Below are 22,422 nucleotides of genomic sequence, written 5' to 3'. Positions count from 1 at the left end.
AAGTCAAAATCCAATGAAGAAGAGGAGAATTAAAGGAACAAAAATCGAAGTTTTTGAAATCTGATTTTGGGCCACATTATCCCACACATGCGAAGAAATTAGGGCACACTTTGTTGCTACAAGACCGAATTGCAGATCTACTAAAAGAAGCCGAAATTTGGATCAATTTTGAAAGCATCATTACCTAGAAGAAAAGGGCAAGTCGAACGAAGAAAAGAGACACATTTTCTGCCATATTTTCACCCACACATGCAAATTAGGGTTTCTGCATTAAGGCCGAAATCTGCAGTCAGAAGTTGCAGGTCCGAACTTGAGATCAGAAGTGAAGTTGCAGCAGTTTTGAAGCAATTTGACTTGGGTTGACTTTGTGAAAGAAAAGCTCATCTAAAAGAAGGTTGACTTGGTCTTGGAGGGGTCTTGGTCTAGGGTCTAAAGGTCTTGGAATTCGTCATTTGAAGATTCTATAAGAAGAGAAGAATTCTTGTGGGTTTCCTCTCTAGGAGAGGTTTTGGCCCTGACTAGCAACCTACATCTTGTGTCCATTTGCTCTATTGATCTTCATATTTTGGTAGTTGTTTGATGATAAGAACACCATAATAATCAAGATAAGAAGCAAATATAAGTACATCAAGTTAAAGTAAAAGAATATCACAAGCAGTTATCAAAGATAAGAGAAATCACACCCAATCTAGCTGCCCTAGATTTCTCAACAATATGCACACTGGCAAGCAGAATTTCATCCCAATTCTCTTGCCAGCAACATTTCATGTCATAGTCCACAACAGAAATTTCATCTCTTAAAATAAAATGCATAGCACAGCTCTTTATACAGATGTTTCCATCATATCGATGGTCAGTCAATTGCCACATGTGGCAATTGCCAATTAGACACAATCATTGATAACTAGCCAGCTTAATTCTCTAGCATTTAGGCCTTTCTGTCATCCTCAACAACAGAGGTTCTCCCATATCAAACAATACATGGGACATTTCCCCTTGAATACATATAGCTATATCAAAATAGCCAACAATTGATTGTCCCCTTAGATCATAAGTTACAGCCACTGATGCCTAGTCATCAACTACTTTGTGCAAAATCACTGATCAAATACAGAAATGATTTTCCAGTAATCAGTCCATCCTCTTGGGAAACTGACAAACTGCCTGCTTGTGAAAGACAGTTTGTTCAATGTTAGCCAACAAACTATTCGTTTCTGACAGATAAGTTGTAAGCTTACAAGAAACAATCAAAAACTTGCAATCAAGTCATTGTTCAAATCCAAATAGATGACCATTTAACTTTGTGAACCTTGTTATTCTTCTTTTCAACCCATGTCATTCTACTCATCATATGCATGACCAATTACACTAGATACACTGTTAACTGATTCTCATCATTCATTATTCCTCAAAGAAAACATTAGGGAAAACAAAGATCTGCCCCTCAAGTCACGAACATCACTTAAAATTATCAGAAAAACAAAACCCTTAATGGTCAAAGACAAACGAAAATGGCAATACCCCTTATGGTCAAAGGGAAACAAAACATGACAATGAGCCTTTAGCATGCACACAAATGCATAACAGTTAAAGAGCTGTATAAAAAAATCGATTGCCTTTTCTTCTGTAATTCAGTTATGGATTTTAGGATCCTTATTCTATGATGTTCTGGTACAAAACACACAATCTGATATGTGACTTGTATAAGTTCAGAACATGCATAAAGAAATACACAGGTTCACTCTCAGCACAATAACCATCAAAAGTAATAATAAATTGATAAAGCCACAGAGAGTGTCAATTTGATGACTAACCTCCCACTGCTGTTGCATGATTTTCTCTTGTTTCTGCTTTGCTTTTACATTATTTGAAGGCCTTAACCTGAATAAAGATGTAATCAAAATTTCACTTAGCAAAGAATATAAATCAGCTATATATTAAAATGGTGGAAAGTAACAAATCCCTTTCATGAAAAACATGAATCACCAACCAATCACAGAGAAACAAAGAAAACAGGACAAGAAAAATTGGCATCCAACTCATCAAAACGTTGTAATTGATATTTTAGGACAGCCTTCTGTTTAAACTTTAAAGGCACAACCATGATCATGTAACATCACAGAGATTTCTGATCAAACAGAAAAAAACTTTGAATGTGCAGGTTTTTATAGTTGGTAATCATGTTGTTCATGCAATTTTTCTGGATATAAACTGTAGAGTTTTCGAGTGGACATTCCACCCATCACCAGGGACACATAAAGCTTGAATATAACTAGGTAGAAGGCAACAATAAACACAGTCACAAACCCCAATTAAATAAACTAGTCACCTAGCCATATTCAGTTAATGATTGAGTGGCATTATGAATTCTCTAGCCAAACGGTTGGTAGTTTACCTTTTGTTGGCTTCAAAGTAAATATCAGCCACAGTGCCAATGATACTAAGACAAGCTTGGACTAGTGCTGATATCAAATCAGTCACAGTTCTGAAGGGTCTATGCCTAATAGTTGTCAACTTTTGGTTGCTCGAAAAGCTTTTTCCAGTGCTCCAATAGGACACGTCCTCCAAGGTGGTGCGTGCGCTCCCCATGTTTCCCGCAATCCGAGGATTGGCTGACACCTCGGGAAAAATTTCTCCATGTCCCCCATTGGGGGAAACTTGCATAAACACATGGGGAAACGTTTCCCCGGTGTGGGGGACATGTTTCCCCAAAAAAGGGACATCTGAGCAGCCTCCCCACCCCCCAAGAAGTGTTGAAGTTTGTAGCTCGCGCAGGTACTTCTGCACAGGCCTTGTGTCTAGGCGTGCAGAAGTCGCCCACACATCACCTTAGAATATTTGTTGATGTCTATGTTGCGGGGGAGCGCCCCCCGCCCCCCCGAACCCTCTCCCGAATCGCGCTCCGGGCGGGAGCGGCTTGGGAATGCGCTCCCAAAATCGCTCCCGGACGGGAGCGATTTTCGGGAGCACGCTCCCTTAAAAAAATTTGCGCTCCCTGGTCTGTTAGGGAGCGATCGCTCCGACGCTCCTGGAGCGATTTTTAATGCTCGGGAGCGATCGGGGAGCGATCGCTCCCCGATCGCTCCCGAGCATTAAAAATCGCTCCGGGAGCGGTTCGGCGGAAAAAAATCCGCGGACCCGAAAAATAAAAAAAAAAAATTAAAAAAAAATTGGGTTTTAAAAGCCCAATGGGCCAAAAAAAATTCATTCTAACTTCATTGAGGTTGAGTTTGGAGCTGGAGCAAGAGCAAAGGAGAGAAGAGCAAGTGCTGAGGAGCGAGGAGCAAGTGCCAAGGAGCGAGGAGCAAGCCTGCAGAGGTAAGTAACTTAGTAATTTAGTTAGTTTAGCTGGTTAGATAGTAATTTAGTTAATTTAATTTAACTGTTTGAGTTTAAAAATCATGTATTTAAATTAAATTAATTAATCCCAATAAATTAAATTAATTTGCAGATTCAAGAATCAAAACCCTACAAACATCAAACACCATGGACCTGGCTATATTTATTGGCATTTTCCTCTTCCTGGTCCCTTTTATGGTTATTATGGTGCTGGAGAGTAGGAAACGGAGGGGGCCCCAAACTGAAGAGGGGGATGAAGAAGCCGGAGAAAGTCAAATGGGTGAAAACCCCGATGAGGAGGAGCTGGAGGAGGGTGAACATGACCCTCAAAAAACTAAACAAGACCAAACTCCATTGTGGAAATATGTTCACAGGGCTGAAACAGGGAGAGGGGGTGGAACCACTAAATTTCATTGCCCCCATTGCAACACTGATTACACAGGTTCATACACCCGTGCTAGAAGACACCTCTGCGGGAAAAGGCCATGGGATGGAGAGAAACAAATAGGAATCAAAACTTGTACAGCGGTGTCAACAGCGGATAGAGCCAAATACATAAGGGAAGAGGAGGAAGCCCAATACAGAACAAAAAAATCAAGGGGTTTCTTTGAACCAAGCTCACAATCACAAAGAACTCCTTCAGCATCCTCCCAAGGCAGTGGATATGGACATGGAGGCACAGGGTCATCATCTTTAAGGCATAGAACCATATCAGATTTCCTTGATGAGGGGTGTAGGAATGATGTGGATTCAAAAGTTTACAGGTTTCTCTATGCATGTGGGATACCATTCAATGTTCTACGCTCACCTTATTGGCACGAAATGGTTTCTGCCATAAATGAGGCCCCTAAAGGATACAAGAGCCCTGGGTATGACAAGGCAAGAACCGTTGGCCTTGATCATGAAAAAGCAAAAATATCACATTCTTTGAATAAAATGACAAGTTCTTGGACTGACCATGGGGTGTCCATTGTATCTGATGGATGGACAAATGTAAAAGGCAAGCCATTGATAAGTGTTCTTGTTGTGTCTGTTAGTGGTCCCATCTTTCTAGCTGCACATGATTACTCAGACAAGTTCAAGACCGCCATCAACATTGCAGAAGCATTACTTGAAACAATTGAGCGTATTGGCCCATACAATGTCATCCAAGTCATCACTGATAATGCTCCTAATTGTAAGGCAGCGGGAGCAATTATTGAGGATAAATACCCCAACATATTTTGGTCTGGATGTTTGGTTCACACATTGAACCATCTGTTGCATGATATTGTCAAAAACAAAAATGAACAATACCAATGGATTGGTGATTTGTACAAGAAAGGCAAACAAATGATAAAATTTATTACAAATCATAGCAATACCCATGGCCTTTTCCGCAGTCACTCGAGATTGGAGTTGCTGAAGATTGCGAAGACTAGATTTGGTAGCTATTACCTCACCTTCAGGCGCCTTTTGAAGGTAAGAGAGGCATTAGCTAGCATGGTATCAAGTCCACATTGGTAGGTGTTAAAGGAAAGGGCTACAAATGTAGCTGACATGGCAAGTTTTGAAATGGTGGAGGAGGCCGCTCTAGATGGGCAGTTTTGGACAAGTGTGAGGCAGGTACCGGATTTCACCAAGCCAATTTATCACATGATTCGGTTTGCAGATACAGACAAACCAGTGATTGGCGAGGTGTATGAGCAAATGGATACCATGTTGGGGGAAATAAAAGACATTGTTCATAATAGAGATCCCAACTTCTACAAACTGATTCATGATTGTGTGTGTGAACGGTGGAATAGGCTTAACCTTCCACTACATTGCTTGGCGTATATCCTTACGCCAAAATACTACTCTACATCTTGGTTGGGCCAACCTGCAGCAGGGGGTGGGGTTAGGACCAAACCCCATTTAGATCCAGAGGTAACTAAAGGATATTTGGAAGCATTAGAAAAGTTGGTACCTGACAGGGAGGAATGTGCAGCTGTGCGCTTTGAAATAGGCAAATACTTCAGTGGCACTGGTTTGTATGGTAACTTCCATGCAATGGACGACAAAGATAAATTTGAATCTCCCACATGGTGGGAAACATATGGCAGCCACGGACTTTTGCCAAAATTGGCAAAAAAAGTTATTTCACAGGTTGTAAATTCTTCTTCCGCAGAGAGGTGTTGGAGCACCTACAGCTATATACATAATGTGAAAAGAAACAAACTCAATGAAAACCGAGCAAAAAGCTTGGTTTATGTGCACTACAACTTGAGGTTGTTGAGTCATTACTGTGATCGGGCTAATGAGGATCCCACATATAAAATTTGGGACAATCACCCAGAGGATGACAATTTGGAGGATGGCATTGTACATATTGAAGAACTAGAAGAGGAACTTGTAAGGGATGAAAATGAAGCAGCAGCCATGCCACCTCCACCTCCACCTCCACCATCCAGTAGCAGTGCTCGAGGTCTGAGTCTTGTTCCTTTGCTGTCGCCACCTCCATCTACACCCTCGCGTGGAGGTTCTAGTTCTGGTCGTCGGTCTGTGCGGGAGACTCCTAGAAGACCACCACGACCTGCTTATACTCCTGGAGACTCTCGTGGCAAGGGCCACATGTAGATTTACAGTTTACTTGTCTTTTTTAGTTTCTATTAGACTTTAGTTTTCATAACTGTTGAGTTTTGAGTCCTTGACTCTTGACTCTTGACTCTTTCATATCATAATGATATTTTTTGTAAACATTATATCACTGTGACAATGAAAATTTGAAGTTTGAAGTTGGGCCTTGGCAATTATAACTCATTGGTAATGATTGTGAATTATGAATATGATGCTTTGTGAAAGACTAAAGTTGTTTCATTTCATCTCATTATTCATGTTTCATTTTATAAATTTTTAACATTTCATATCATGTTAATAGTTAGAAGTTAGGACTTAGAAATATCTTCGATATTACTTCTTGTAATGGTTAAAATTAGCTTACAAGTACAACTTTGGTGATCAATGATGATAAATGTTATTGAATTTTCAATTCTGAAAGCTTGAAGTTGAAACTTTAAGATTGAATTTGATGAATCATGATTTATAAGACTCAATATGTTGCAGTTGTAATATGTATTTTACTAACTTGTGGACATGGTTGATGACGATTATAATTTCTAGAATCTAGATGATTGATGTGATATGGTTCAATGATCAATCTATGTTTTTTTATGTTTTTTATGTCTAATTCATCATTCTACATGTTTTTTGTTGACATATATGTATCAAAAATTACAAAATATAAAAAATATATATTTTTTTTAAAAATCGCTCCCGGATTCACTCCCAAACCGGGAGCTTCTGAAAATGGTCGCTCCCGCTCCCGTTTTCGCTCCTGCTCCCCGCTCCCGCTCCCGCTCCCAAGTAACATTGGTTGATGTAACTTAGTCTGAGTTTAACTTAGGAAAAGACACATAATTATCTGTTGGTTTTTTGAGCTAAAAATAAAATTTAGATAAAGTAAATTATTTACTTTAATGATTAAGTTTTAATCTTAGCCGTTGATCTCAAATGAGGCAAGATTTAATCTTGGTCATCCATCACTTTGAGATTAAGATTAGGTTTAGGATTAGGGTTTTGGCTCAATGTAAAGTTATAAAGGCTTGGCTAAGGTGAGGAGAAGACACAACGGCGGCACATGATTGAGAGAAGCTTCTCAGTGAATGTCTGTTGGGTCCGAGAGAGCGCAGAGAGGCTGGTGATCAGTTTTGTAACCTATAATTTCTTAGTTGGGCCATTATCCCCGGACGAGAGCCCAAGTAAGTTCTGTGATAAATTTTAATTAATAAAGAATTGTTGATTGGGCAAAAATTTGTTTATGTGTATGTGGTTCAAATCAAATTGTTCTTTTCACTATATTATTTTGTGTTAGGAATCTGGTCGTGTATTCGTTCAAATAATAATTGTTGGGAATTGAATATCGGGTGTTGGGTTCAATAAAATTCTAAAACGTGGGACTCTTGGGTGCTTCCCCCAAATTTTTTGTCCAACAACCAATGAAAATAAAAAATAAAAATAATAAGGGATAGAACTTTTAGGAGTCTAGGACCATGGTAATTAATGATAATATTAAAAGCAGTAGTCTAACAGTTAGACATTTTTCCCTTTTCCAATCAACTTATCCAGTCAATTTTGACTGAAATATGGCAGAAATTTCTTGGAATCTTAAGTTTCAGTGATGTAATCTATAGAAATCGAGTGCCCCATGGGTTTTTTAGGACACTAAATCCATTTATACACTCAAAAACACATTTTAAACAACTTAAATTCATGATTTTGCCAAAAATCATATCATTGGATTCCAGCAAAAAAGGCAAAAACATCTAATAGTTAGATTGTTCAACAGATTTAACAGTTTTCAAGATTTCAGAATTGGCAGGATTATTGCATTTCCACTAGATTGCACAATGATGAATATGCATGGGACGAATTCTAATGCTAGGATTTTATCATTATTTTTTTATATTTAAAAATTTTAGAGACAAGGGCCAATATGTAGGTTCCCTGACATCACCTGTCGCCCGTGAATTTTCCTAAAATTTGGGGGTGCTCCAACATGTCCCCCTTCCCGCATTCTGAAAACTTCCCCATCCCGAAAACTTGGTGAAAATAGATGTTTTCACCTAGCTAAGAGAGTGTTTCATGGGATGTCAAGGGCTTGTAGTCTCATAGCCCCTTCATTTATTTTTTACATATATTTGCAGAGCTTATATTGGTGTACTATTGCCTTGGGATCAGTTCTACAGAGCTGCACTTCTTGAAGTGGTAGTTGGCACATGCAATAGTTGGCATCTTCTACAAGGGCACACTTATTGAGGATGATGAGCAATTGGCACATGTGGAGTAACCATGTTGGAAAAGGGCAGTTAGGTAGTTGGAAGTTGAGCACTTGGCCCCAGAAACATATCAACACCTTGCACAATTTGAGGATGCATGCTTGAGTTGAGGAGCCATTAATTGGAGGGCACAACATCTTGAAGTTGAAGGAGCACTTGACATGTAGACAACTAGATTGAAGGGTGCAACACCATGGGGGTTGGACAAACCTTAGCGTAACCTTTGGACACCTTGCTTTGAGGAGCACTCCAATTGTTGCTTTGTTTATTGACATAGCCTAGGGTTACTCATGGACCTAGTCCATATTTTATTGTTGGCCTCCTCACCTTTGTCTATATAAAATGAAGGAGAGTGTCTTTGTTAAAAATATCTACTTTGTATCTTCAATTGAAAGTTGCTATGATGCTAGCTATTTGGAGAATCTTGGAAGATCATGTACTACACTTTCAGCAAGGATTAGTGCCTGTGGGATGCTAGCATTGGGGTTCCTTAGCTTGTGCCCATCCTATCCTATGTTGAAAATAGCAGTGAGAAAGGTCCTTCTTTGATTTGTGCCTTAGTCAAAGAGACCAGAAGCAGCTTTTCCTTAGCATGCATGAGTTCCTAAAAATTAGGGCGAGTTCCTATAAGTTAGGACAGTTCATGAAGCAATTTGACTGATATGCAGGAGTGGAAGGCTCAGTTGTTGTCTTCTGGTGCAATTTTGATTGGGAGAAGGATGATTGATTGAGTCTCAAGTTCTAAATTGAGACGAGACGAGTTACATGAGTTAGTTGCATTTAGTTAACTCATCAATCACAAATCAACTTCCTAAAATACAACTTGCCAGATTTAGCCTATGTGAATTGCTTATAAGGAGGTCAAAAGGCACAATTGTAATCAATTGTTTTGCTCACGAATGACTGTGACAAGACACAGCTCAGTAGATTGTGAGAGTTTGCACCAGTTTGTGTGTGAAATCCTTGTTGGTAGAGCGCATTTTGGAGGGTCCAATACGCAATGATAGAGAGTCCTTATTGTAGCCAGATTTGTGCTAGGAAATAGGAGATCTCCTACACAAGGAAAGAGATCTTCTAGCTCATGTAACAATGAGAACGAGTTAGTTATCAGTGTGATAAATTGCCCTGTAAAAGATCTAATTGCTCAGATTCTATCAATAAACTCTACAGCAAAGGAGAGGGTTTTCCCAGTTGGGTTTCCCTAGAAAACTAATTGTGTTTGTGTGACTGTGTCTTTATTCCTGTGATTATTCCACTTCTTATCTATTGTTAAGAAAATTTTGTGTCTTGGTGAAAGAACGTTTAGTTTCAGATTGTTCATCATAGCAGTTGCAGGATTTTCAAGGAAAATTAACATGGTATCAGAGCAGAATCAGTATAAAGACCATCACTAACCATCCAAGTGGATCTCACCTAAGTGGATACCAATCTGATCTGGCCACAGACCTAAGGAGTTGATCCAGCATGAAGAGGAGGACAATTTTTGTGCTATCTCTTGTGATCAGGACAAGCCGAGTATATGAGGAGTTGTTGGACGAGTGTTTGGTTCTGTGGAAGTTTTGTGGGTGAAATATCTAGGTCGAGTCTTGTAGTGCATCAAACAGGGTTTCAGCTGTAAACCTCATCTGAAAGGAGGCCTCAATACCTCAATTGATGACTGGTTTTAGGGCAAATTACCCTCAAATCTGAGCACATGGATTATGCACAGGGCCAAGGCTTAGGTAGTGTGACCGCAGACAGAAAAGAGCATGAATTGAGGAGGCCGCAGGTGGATCCTACCCTAGTTTGAGGGAGCCACAACACTGTGGATCAGGGCCGAAGTTGGGGTTGTCATGGTGGTGACAGAAGCCCTAAAAAGAGGGTTGAGAACCTCAATTCTAGTGCACAAAACAACGAATATTTCAGGATAGTGTGGACGTCTTGAAAGGTGAGTTGATTGGTATCCTAGAGGTTGATTTGTTAGGTGATGGAGAGCTGTCCTAAGGTCTAGGACAGCAGATTGTATGCCCTAGTTGAGGGTTTCTTCAAGCAAGAACAACCTTCAGAAGTTTTGTCCCTAAATGTGTCTCCAAGTGTGAATCGAAAGGCGTGTAGGGCAAAAGATGGAGGAGTTGTCTTGAAGTGAAGAAGGAAGCGGAAAGTGTTGGTAATGAAGTCTGTTCAAAGGGTTTGAAGTTTGAACAGCAGATTTAGATGCCCTAGTCTAGGGTTGTTGCAGTGCATGGACAGTCAGCCCAGTCAAGCCTAAAGTCAGTCCAAAAGCAGCGTGCAAGTATGGACAGAGGTAGGGTCGTTGTATGGCTGTCAAGGAGCACTGATGATAGTATATTGTAGGTTTATCCTGAAAGTTTTTAGGGCAGCAGTTCATGGATCCACAAGTGCAAAGATCTCTCAAGGAGTGGCTATGCATGAGGTTCAAGTTTTGTCAAGTATTTGACAAGGAGACCTAGATATGCAAGGGCAGTGAAGGTTATGGAGAGATATTGCTAGGTGGAAGATTGTCCTAGTGGTGTTTGGACAGAGATCTGAAGCAACCTAAGAACAGTAAGTGTATGGACTGTTAGTGGCTGATTTGCAAGCCCTAGATCAGTCAAAGAGTTGATTATGTGTGGGTAGTTTTAGATGCCCTGAGGAGAATGACAATAGGGCTGATGTGTCACAGTGACAGGTCAGATTTGCGTGCCATGGGAGCAGCATTCTGAAACATCCAGAATCTGGACAAGTGGGAAGTCCTTGAAGTCCTCATGTACAATGATCATTGAAGGACTAATGAGTTGTTAAGAGGCAGAGTTGTGGAGCCCTAGTTCAGAGGGTTGAAAATGACCAAACCACTGATAAGAGGGCAAATCCAGAAGACCCAATGAGCAAACTTCTTAGTGGAGCTAGAGGCCTGCTAGTGGGGCAGATCAGTGAGCCAAAGTTCAATGACACAAAAGGAGTTGTGATCATTGATAGTGGCAGATTGTGGAGTTGGAGATGCACGCTTTCTAAGGGAGCAGAAGTTGCAGTGATCAGCAGAAGAGGAGGCAAAGTACCTGCCAGATGTGTTTAAGGAACATCCTTCCACATGACCAGGAACAAGAAGAATTCCAGCCACCTAAAGGAGAAGGACATACAGTTTCATATTGAGCTAGGAGATGATGGTCAGTATGCAGCTAGAGGAGTTGGTACTGTTAGTTTTCAGAGAAAGTAAGGTAATCCTCTTCATCTCAAATATGTTCTCTACGTTCCAAGATTGACGCAAAATCTTGTTTTGATAGATACCGTTGAGGACAAGGGTTATGATGTCATCTTCAGCAGAGGTAAGGCTTACCTCCAGCACATAGCTTCTAGATGTAAGAAGCAAATAGGTGTGAGGATGAAGAAGCTTTACAAGCTTTAGGTAGGGACAGGTGCAGCCTCGAGCAGCAAGGCAAGGAGTTCTCAGAGTAGAGATGTAGTAGTTGAGTGAGAGCAAGACAGAGCTCTAAAGATGGAGCCTCAGCCAGTATATCAGTTTGAGTCTAAGCTAGTTGGCAGTTAAGCTGACCAGCAAGATGATGAGGAGCATAGCCTAGGGCAAGTGGAGGTAGCCACTTAGTCAGAGACTCCTAGTATAGGGAGAGTTCAAGCCAAGTGGGCAAAGGATTTGGTTAAGGGAGATCATAAGAGAGTTGAATCTTCCAATATCACTTCCAGCAAGAGGAAGCAGCACATAGGTACATAGGGTATATGGCACTTATGACTGAAGTGATAGACTCACAGAGCATGGTTGGAAAGAACGGGTCTTCAGATTAGTCTTTGTAGAAGAAAGCAGGGAAGCCTTCAAGTTCAGAAGAAGCAGCTGCAGCGACGGAAAACGTGGTATTGTTGGAGACAAATCCAAGTGGACGAGGTTCTTCCAGAAGCGCCTTCCTCGCTAAGAGGGAGTGTTGAAAATTGTAGTGAGAAAGGTCCTTCTTTGACTTGTGCCTTGGTCAAAGAGACCAGACGTAGTTTTTCCTTAACATGCACAAGTTTCTAAAAATCAACGTGAGTTCCTATAAGTTAGGGCATTTCATGAAGCAGTTTGATTGATATGCAAGAGTGGAAGGCTCAATTTTTGTCTTCTAGTGCGAGTTTGATTGGGAGAAGGACGAGTGATAGAGATGAGATGAGTTACATGAGTAAATTGCATCTAGTTAACTCATCAATCACAAGTCAACTTCCTAAAATACAACTTGCCAGATTTAGCCTACGTGAATTGCTTATAAAGAGGTCAAAAGGCACAATTGTAATCAGTTGTTTTGCTCACGAAGGATTGTGACAAGACATAGAATTGTGAGAGTTTGCACCAATTTGTCTGTGAGAGCCTTGCTGGTAGAGTGTATTTTGGAGGGTACAATACATAGTGATAGAGAGACCTTCTTGTAGCCAGATTTGTGCTAGGAAATAGGAGATCTCCTGCAAAAGGAAAGAGGGCCAGGCAAGCCGCAAGCTAGGAGGAATTGGGTCAAAGTTGTAACAAGGTGTTTCTAGCTAGTGTAGCAGTGAGAACGAGTTAGTTATCAATGTGATAAATTGCCCTGTAAGAGATCTAATTACTCAAATTCTATCAATAAATTCTACAACAAAGGAGAGGGTTTTCCCAGTTGGGTTTCCCTAGAAAAATAATTGCGCATTTGTGTGGTTTGTTGAAATTTGGTATCGGAGGACAGGTGGTTCCCTTAGGCTTTGATCTTTGGCCTAGGGAAAAGTGTCCAAAAGAATTTAATTTTTCTCCTAAAGTAACTTTATAATTTTTATAAAGTTAAATCTAATTCAAAAGTGACTTTAAGTGATAAAGTTACTAAGTCTAATTTTAAAGTGACTTTTATAAAGTCAATGAAAAATTAGAAAGGAAAAGTGACTTTGGAAATAAATGACTAAGTGGGTCTTTAATATTTATTAAAGTGGGGTGAATTCAAAAATAAAAAGTGAGATTTAAATGAGCATTTAATCTCAGCCTTAGATCTCAATCTATTTCAGCCATTGGAATTAGGGATCACCCAAAAGTCACTTGGGGTTAGATTAAAGGAGGAAAAGAAGAAAAAAGTCATTCATTCTTTCATGAGCAGATTGGGAGAAAGAGAGCAAGAGAGATTTCTGAACAGCGAGGAGAAGGAGACAGCAGCTTGGCACACATTCCAAGGCAGCAGTTGAGCAGATTTGTACAGCTGATTCAGCACACAGTGAAAGGCAGATTTTGGCATGATTTTCGAGGAGTGGTTTGCACAAAAATCGAAGAGCAGTTTGCTGATTTTTCTACATGAAAAACGAGGGCCGTACAGCAGCATTTAATGCTGAAAGTGGGCACGAAAATCGAGGAGGCCGTACAGCATTTATTGCTGTCATGTTTGCTGTAAATTCCAGGTTGCTGTGAGGCATGGGAAAAGAGATAAGTTGTAAATTTGCTTGCTGATTTTTTGCTGAATATTTCTCACTGTAAAAAAAGCAATTTTCAGAAATAAAGGAGAGCTCTCAAACTGGTTTTCCCCAAGAGTTGTAGGGGGTTTTTCTAGGGTCAAGTTGACAAAAAATCTCAGTGTTTAAATGTGTTTTAATGGCTGTTTATTACTGCTGATTTTTATTTCTGCAATTTCCAGCATTCTGTAAAATTTCCAAAATTTGTGTTTTCAGCAATATTTATTTTTTTTCAACTTGTTAAATGTATGGTTATGGGAAAGGGCATTTAACTACATGGGAGAAATAAGGTGAAACTGAAAACCGGGGAGGGAAATAAGAATTTCTACATGGTATCGGAGCTTGAGTGCTGAAAAGCAGTTTGGGACAGCAAAAAGAAAAATTACAGCTGCTGATTTTTAACTCAGAAAATTCCAGCAAGCTGATTTTTTCATAAACAGCAGTTTTATCTTTATTACAGCAGTGCTATTTTCAGTTTTAGGACAGCAAGATGTCATTGGGATTGAGGGTGGAGGATAGGCTGGATGGGCATACAAATTACAGCGTTTGGAAGGAGAAAATGCAGAGTATCTTTGAGGAGGCAGAAGTCTGGGATATCATGGTGCATACCACACAAAATCATGTTGTTGTGCCTACTGATGCTATTCAGTTGGCTGCTTATAATAAAAAAAACAACAAGGATAAGAGGCTGATTCTAGACGGAATCAAAGACCATTGCATTCCTCATGTGAGAGGAAAGAGCAATGCACATGAGATGTGGACAGCATTGTCCAATCTCTACCAGAATACCAATGAGAACCGGAAGATGGTCCTGAAGGAGAAGCTGAAGAACATTAAGATGGGTAATGATAGTGCAGCTGGATATCTCACAAAGATTACTAATGTGAGAGATGAGTTGGCAGCGATTGGAGAGGCCATTCCACCCACTGAGTTGGTGCGGATTGCAGTGAATGGCCTCCCCCGTTCATGGTTGAACTTTGCTAATGGGGTTTGTGCACGTGAGACCTTTCCCACATGGGAGAAGTTTTGGGATGATTGCATTCAGACAAAGATCAGGGAAGGTCAGCTTGGGGCAGCCAAGCCAGTTGAGCAGGATGAGGATGTAGCACTGGTGGTAGGAGGCAAGAAAGGCAAAGGGAAAAAGCAAGCTTCCACAAGCAGTGGTGGGGGCAAAGGCAAAGGTAAAGGTAAACAGGGGAACACACAGAAGGACTATTCCAAGGTGAAGTGTTGGAATTGTCAAAAGATGGGACACTATGCAGTTGTGTGTCCGGAGAAGAAGAAGAAGAAGAAGGGGAAGAACCAGGACGTGGCAGCTTCAGCAGAGATTGAAGACTCTGCAGGTCGTTTTGACCGGGAGTTTGCGTTCACTACGTGTGAGTCCTCTAGTGCAGGATCACCTGCCACACAGGTTCAGAGGGAGCATGCTTTTCCCTCGATTAGCGGAGCATCTTGAGGTATCTGGTATGTGGACAGTGGGGCTTCACGTCATATGACAGGAGTCCGTGAGTACTTCTCAGAGCTTTCAGAGAGTGGCACTGATATTGAGGTAGTACTCGGTGATGACAGAGTTGTTAGAGCAGTCGGGGTGGGGACACTGACATTTCAGAGGGAGTCCAAACCTCCCTTGAAAGTGTCAGATGTTCTTTATGTGCCAGGGATGAGGAAGAACCTCATATCCGTCTCTGCTTTGGAGGACAGAAGATATGAGGTACTGTTCAGGGGAGGACAGGTGTTGATGTATCCCAGGGGCACTCCAGCTGATTCAGCTAGAGTGATAGGTGTACACCATGCAAAGGTGTACAAGTTTGCATTCCAGCCCCTTTTGGCATTGAGCAGTAGTACCGACAGCAGAGCTAGCAGTTCTGAGCTGTGTGAGATTTGGCACTGCAGGATGGGACATATGTATCATGGAGCCTTGAGGACATTGCGGGAGATCACTACAGGTGTGCCAGATTTCAGTACTGATGACTTTGATACTTGCAGAGGTTGTGCAATGGGCAAGTTTGCCAAATCCCCTTTTCCCAGCAGTGACAGTAGAGCGACTGGGATACTTGATTTGATTCATTCTGATGTGAGCGGTCGGATGTCTCATGTTTCCTTGAGTGGATATGAGTACTATGTTTTATTCATTGATGATCACTCCAGGAGGACCTGGATTTATCTCTTGAAGACCAAGAGTGAGGTCTTCAAGCGGTTTCAGGAGTTCAGAGCTCTTGTGGAGACACAGACAGGTCGGAAGATCAAGTCCCTGAGGTCGGACAATGGAGGAGAGTACACCCTTGGAGAGTTTGTTGACTATTGTGCGGAGGCAGGCATTAGGAGGGAGTTCACTGTTCCTCACAACCCCAGCAGAACGGGGTTGCGGAGAGGAAGAACAGATCCATCATGGGAGCTGCCAAAGCCATGTTACATGATCAGGGGTTGCCATTGTTCTTGTGGGCAGAGGCCTGCAACACAGCTGTTTACTTGCAGAACAGGAGTCCGCATCGTGCCTTGGGGCACATGACTCCGGAGGAGGCTTTCTCTGGGAAAAAGCCTGATATTGGTCATCTTCATATCTTTGGATGCATTACATACTCCTATATACCCAAGGAGAAGAGGACCAAACTAGAGCCCACCGTAGATAAGGGTATCTTTGTGGGCTACAGTGAGACCTCAAAGGCCTTACGGATTTACATTCCTGCACAGAGAAGAGTTGTTGTCAGACAGGATGTGAAGTTCGAGGAGGACAGGGCCTTTAGGAGGTCACGGGAGTTAGAGTATCTGGATCAGCCAGACCCTCAGCAGCAGTTGAGTCAGTCGCAGGGATCCAGTGGGCAGGGATCAGGAGGATCAGGAGGTACATCTATGAGGATGTCAGGTCCATCAGTGAGCAGTGGCTCACCGAGCCAGAGGGGTGGTGCTCTGGGCAACATGCAGAGCAGTTCACTAGGGAGTCCACTGATGGACAGTTCACACGGTACCTCAGCTTCTACAGGTTCAGGTGCAGGCAGGAGGACAGCAGACAGACAGTCAGGAGTTCAGGCTCCTGATGATGATGAGGAGGAGGAGTTTCATTCTCCGGTGGGAGAAGTGCGCTCAGGGAAGAGGAAGCCCAATTGGCTTCAGGACACCTTGAGAGATGCCTCATCTGTTGCTGAGCCGAAGAGGCCGGTCAGAGAGAGTAGACCACCTGAGAGGTTTTGTAACTATATGGCGATGGTTACCAGCATCCTTGACTCTGAGCCTTCTAGCTATGAGGAGGCAGCTAGCCAGCAGGTCTGGAGAGAGGCCATGCAGGAGGAGTATTCTTCTATCATGAAGAATGATGTTTGGGAGGTGGTGCCGAGGCCTGAGGGCAAATCCGTGGTTACTTCCAGATGGCTTTACAAGGTAAAGCATGCTGCAGATGGCAGTATTGAGAAATTCAAAGCAAGGTTTGTGGCTAGAGGGCTCTCCCAGGTAGAGGGAGTTGATTATGAAGAGACCTTCGCTCCCGTGGCTCGATATACTTCGATCCACTCCATTATATCGATAGCAGCAGAGATGGGTTGGAAGATCCACCAGATGGATGTGAAGACTGCATTTCTCAATGGCTTCATACAGGAGGAGGTGTACATTGAGCAGCCACAGGGCTTTAAGGTGCATGGGAAGGAGTCCCATGTGTGCAAACTGAAGAAGGCCCTTTATGGACTGAAGCAAGCTCCCAGATCTTGGTACTCCAGGATAGATACATATTTGCAGGGGATGGGTTTCACAAAGAGTGAGGCAAATCCGAACCTTTACTTTATTGTGATTGGTGAGGAGCCTCTCATTCTGGTGCTGTATGTGGATGACTTGGTCATTACAAGTGCAGAGAGACTCATAGAGCACCGCAAGAGAGATCTTGCGACGGAGTTTGAGATGAAGGACATCGGCTTGATGCATTACTTTTTGGGCTTGGAGGTGTGGCAGGAGGAGGGGGATTTCTTCCTGGGGCAGGGGAAGTATATTGTGGACATCCTTAGCAGATTCCACATGGAGGATTGTAGACCCATGTCGACACCGATGATCACCAACTGGAAGAAACTTCATGCTTCGGATTCCGAGTTGGTGGATCCCACATTGTAGGCCGTTGATTGGTTCCTTGATGTATTTGGTCAACACTAGACCAGATATCTGTTTTGCAATCAACACGATGAGTCAGTTTATGTGTGAGCCTAGGAAGGTTCACTGGGTGGCTGCAAAACACATTTTGCGGTACTTGCAGGGTGTAGTGGATTATGGTCTGGACTACAGGCAGGGAGATGGAATGAGATTGGCAGGATACACTAATTCTGATTGGGCAGGTTGTGCTTCTGATAGGAAGAGCACTTCAGGGTGTTGTTTTGGGTTGGGTTCAGCAGTAGTGTCATGGTTCAGCTGGAAGCAGCAGTCAGTAGCACTGAGTTCAGCGGAAGCAGAGTATATGGCAGCCAGTCTAGCTAGTTGTGAGGCTATCTGGCTTCGCAAGATGTTGTTTGGCTTATTTGGTCAGCCGTTGAGACCTTAAGTGATTTACTGTTATAATCAGAGTTGCATTAAACTCACGGAGAATCCAGTATTTCATGACAGGTCAAAGGATATCGGGATCAGATATCATTTCATCAGAGACTATGTTCAAAAGGGAGCTGTGAAGCTTGAGTATATTTCCACTGATGAGCAAGTTGCAGATATTCTTACCAAAGCCTTACCACGGGGCAAGCATGTCTACTTCAGAGACAAGATGGGTGTGGTGAGGAACACCTTTCTCGGTAAGAGGGAGTGTTGAAATTTGGTACCAGAGGACAGGTGGTTCCCTTAGGCTTTGATCTTTGGCCTAGGGAAAAGTGTCCAAAAGAATTTAATTTTTCTCCTAAAGTAACTTTATAATTTTTATAAAGTTAAATCTAATTTAAAAGTGACTTTAAGTGATAAAGTTACTAAGTCTAATTTTAAAGTGACTTTTATAAAGTCAATGAAAAACTAGAAAGCAAAAGTGACTTTGGAAATAAATGACTAAGTGGGTCTTTATTAAAGTGGGGTGAATTAAAAAATAAAAAGTGAGATTTAAATGAGCATTTAATCTCAGCCTTAGATCTCAATCTATTTCAGCCATTGGATTTAGGGATCACCCAAAAGTCACTTGGGGTTAGATTAAAGGAGGAAAAAGAGGAAAAGGTCATTCATTCTTTCATGAGCAGATTGGGAGAGGGAGAGCAAGAGAGCAAAAGAGATTTCTGAGCAGGGAGGAGGAGACAGCAGCTTGGCACACATTCCAAGGCAGCAGTTGAGCAGATTTGTACAGTTGATTCAGCACACAGTGACAGGCAGATTTTGGCACGATTTTCGAGTGGCTTGCACAAAAATCAAGGAGCAGTTTGTTGATTTTTCTGCACGCAAAACGAGGGCCATACAGCAGCATTTAATGCTAAAAGTGGGCACAAAAATCGAGGAGGCCATACGGCATTTATTGCTGTCCTGTTTGCTGTAATTTCCAGTTTGCTGTGAGGCATGGGAAAAGAGATACGTTGTAAATTTGCTTGCTGATTTTTTGCTGAATATTTCTCACTGTAAAAAGGCAATTTTCAGAAATAAAGAAGAGCTCTCAAACTGGTTTTCCCCAAGAGTTGTAGGGGGTTTTTCCAAAGTCAAGTTGACCAAAAATCTCAGTGTTTAAATGTGTTTTAATGGCTGTCTATTACTGCTGATTTTTATTTCTGCAATTTCCAGCGTTCTGTAAAATTTCCAGAATTTGTGTTTTCAGCAATATTTAATTTTTTCAGCTTGTTAAATGTATGGTTATGGGAAAGGGCATTTAGCTACATGGGAGAAATAAGGTGAAACTGGAAACCGGTGTGGGAAATGAGAAATTTCTACATGGTTGTGTCTTTATCTCTGTGATTATTCCACTTCTTATCTATTGTTAAGAAAATTTTGTGCCTTGTTGTAAGAATGTTTAGTTTCAAATTGTTCATCATAGCAGATGCGAGATTTTCAAGGAAAATTAACATCCTCAGAGAGGAAACCACTATCTTTATGAACCAAATTTGGCTCAAGATTATCCATTCAAATATCCCGACATCCCCTAGATTTGAAAGCTATCACTTGGTAGGTTTCCATACCAAGGCTCAATTCAATCACATTTGTAGTGTCTACCAATTTTTCCATGTTGGGTATTGTAGCTTGTGGAATGTGTTATGAAACCAGCTCAAGAAAAGATAGAAAAGATAGATCAACGCCTTAGAAATCAGCCTCTTCGAGGGGGCAACCTCCTTTACATTACATAAATGAACAATTCTTGGATGATTCAAATGACAAAACCTCCTTTCTATATATAGGAGTCTAAGGAGTCACAATATAATCCAGCCGACCTAACAATAATAATATAAAGCCACAAAAATAACAATAGAGGGATTCTATGGGGCACAGAAATAACAATATGGGGGTAATAGGGGCACAACAATATAAATAAGGGTATAACTACAATAGTAATGGGGTAATCACTAGTATTATAGGGACCCAACATGCCCCTCTCCTTCAAAAAAGTGTTGTCCTCAACGCTTGAGTAGTTCTGGATACTTCTGCATAAAATTCTCATCCTCCCATGTGGAATCTTCAGCGGATAAGTTCTTCCACTTGATAAGATACTCTGAAATTGATCGATTTCGTAGCTGTCGAGTTCTTGTTTCTGTGACTGCTTCCGGTTCCAATATAATTTTTCCTTCCTCGTCAAGTTCTGGCAATATTGTTTGAACTGGGAGCTTGTCGCCTATAACCTTCTTTAAACATGAAACATGGAAAACTGGGTGCAATCGAGAAGCTGCAGGAAGCTCCAATTTGTATGCCATAGTACCAATCTTTTGCAACACCTTGTACGGACCATAATACTTTGGTGATAATTTATTATCCTTCTTAGCTTGCTTTAGGGACATTTGCTTATATGGTTGTAGCCGTAGGAATACCCAATCACCTACATCAAAACTTCTTTCACTGCGATGTTGATCTGCCTGTTGTTTCATTCTATTTTGTGCCAACACGAGGTTATCCTTTAAGAGTTGGAGGACTTGTTGTTGATGTTCGATGTGATGTTCCACTGCCTGAACCTTAGAATTTTCTCTTAAATATGATGTGATGGATGGTGGTTGATACCCATAAAGTGCCATAAATGGGGTCATTTTTGTTGCTGTATGGAAGGAAGTGTTATACCACCATTCAGCCAGAGGCAACCATTTGACCCATTGTGTCTGTTTTCTCAGTTTTCCCATCAGATTGAGGATGATAAGATGAGCTATGAGCTAACTGAGTACCAAGACAAGAAAATAATTCTGTCCAAAAATTTCCAGTGAAAATGGGATCTCTGTCACTTACAATAATCTTTGGGTTTCCATGTAGCTTTTGAATTGTTTCCATAAATGCAGTAGAAACTGTACTGGCTTTAAATGGATGTGATAATGCACAAAATTGTGGATACTTGGTAAGTCTGTCAACTACCACCATGATGACACTCTTTCCCTCAGACTTGGGTAAACCTGTGATAAAATCCATTGAAACCTCCTCCCAACGTTGGCTTGGAATGGATAAAGGTTGTAATAGACCCGGTGTCTTAATTGTTTCAACTTTATTTTGTTGGCAAACCAAACATTCCGCCACAAACTTTTGAATATCTGATTTAAGGCCATCCCAAAAAAATTCCTTCTTAACCCTGTGGTAAGTTTTTAAAAATCCTGAGTGCCCTCCTAAGGGAGAAGTGTGCAATTCCATAAGAATCTTTTGTTTTAGCTGGGAATTCTTACAGAGGTATAAGCGATCTTTGTACCATAACGAATCATTTTGCCAGCTAAATGTATCAGAAGTACTGGAATCTTGTTGTAGCTTTCGAATAAGTGCCCACACTTCTTCGTCATTCTTCCATTCCTCCCTTGCTTCGTTTATCCAATCTGGTTGGATAATAGAAATGGCACACAACAATGCTTCCACATCCTCATCCTTTCTTGAGAGTGCATCTGCCACCACATTTTGCTTCCCTTTTTTGTAGATGATTTCAAAGTCATAACCCAACATCTTTGTGACCCACTTTTGTTGCTCTTCAGAGGATAATCTTTGTTCTAAAAAGTATTTAAGGCTATCATGATCCGTTTTTACCTTGAAGTGTCTTCCCATTAGGTAGGGTCGCCATTTCTTAAGTGCATGGAGTATTGCCAACATTTCCTTCTCATAAATAGCTTTGCTTAAAAACTTTCCCTTGATTGGACGACTTTCAAAAGCAATGGGTCTTTCATCTTGCATTAGAACAGCACCAATTCCATTTCCTGAAGCATCACATTCCACAATAAAGGTTTTTGTGAAGTCCGGTGTAGCTAAGACCGGTGCTTGGCACATTGCCTCTTTAAGATGTTCAAAGGCCTTTGTTGCTTCCGGAGTCCATGAAAATGAATCTTTCTTCAATAATGTTGTTAGAGGTGCTGCTATTCTCCCATAATTCTTAACAAACTTGCGATAATACCCTGTCAACCCAAGAAATCCTCGCAGATGCTTTATGGATGTGGGGATTTTCCATTCCTTAATGGCTTTAATTTTGCTAGGGTCCACCTCCTGGACTCCAATGAAACATTTGGATCTTTTTGCATATAATTGTTTCTCCTCCAATAGTTGTAGCACCCTGTCAACATGTTCAACATGATCCTTCCAAGACTTGCTGTAGATTAGTATATCATCAAAAAATACTAACACAAATTTTCTAAGGAATGGTTTGAAAATTGAATTCATCAAACCTTGAAATGTTGAAGGTGCATTGGTAAGGCCAAAAGGCATGACCAAAAATTCA

At 41.3% G+C, this 22,422-nt stretch overlaps 1 protein-coding gene across 1 annotated transcript in view; it reads right to left on the bottom strand.

Annotated features, from left to right (window-relative positions):
- Nucleotides 1-22,422, bottom strand: part of LOC149241778 (uncharacterized) — a 259,142-nt gene that overhangs the window by 198,062 nt on the left and 38,658 nt on the right. The window contains exon 5 of the mRNA XM_089370654.1: nucleotides 1,815-1,881. Within this exon, the coding sequence (XP_089226780.1) occupies nucleotides 1,815-1,881 (67 nt within the window). The remainder of the gene's footprint in view (nucleotides 1-1,814; nucleotides 1,882-22,422) is intronic.

This window comes from Pinus tabuliformis, chromosome 8 (genome assembly GCF_031772625.1).
Source record: "Pinus tabuliformis cultivar Carrire ecotype Pingquan chromosome 8, CPIR1, whole genome shotgun sequence".
Classification (NCBI taxonomy): Eukaryota; Viridiplantae; Streptophyta; class Pinopsida; order Pinales; family Pinaceae; genus Pinus; species Pinus tabuliformis.
Note: the sequence above shows the minus strand (reverse complement) of the source record. Positions and strands in the feature narration are given on the sequence as shown.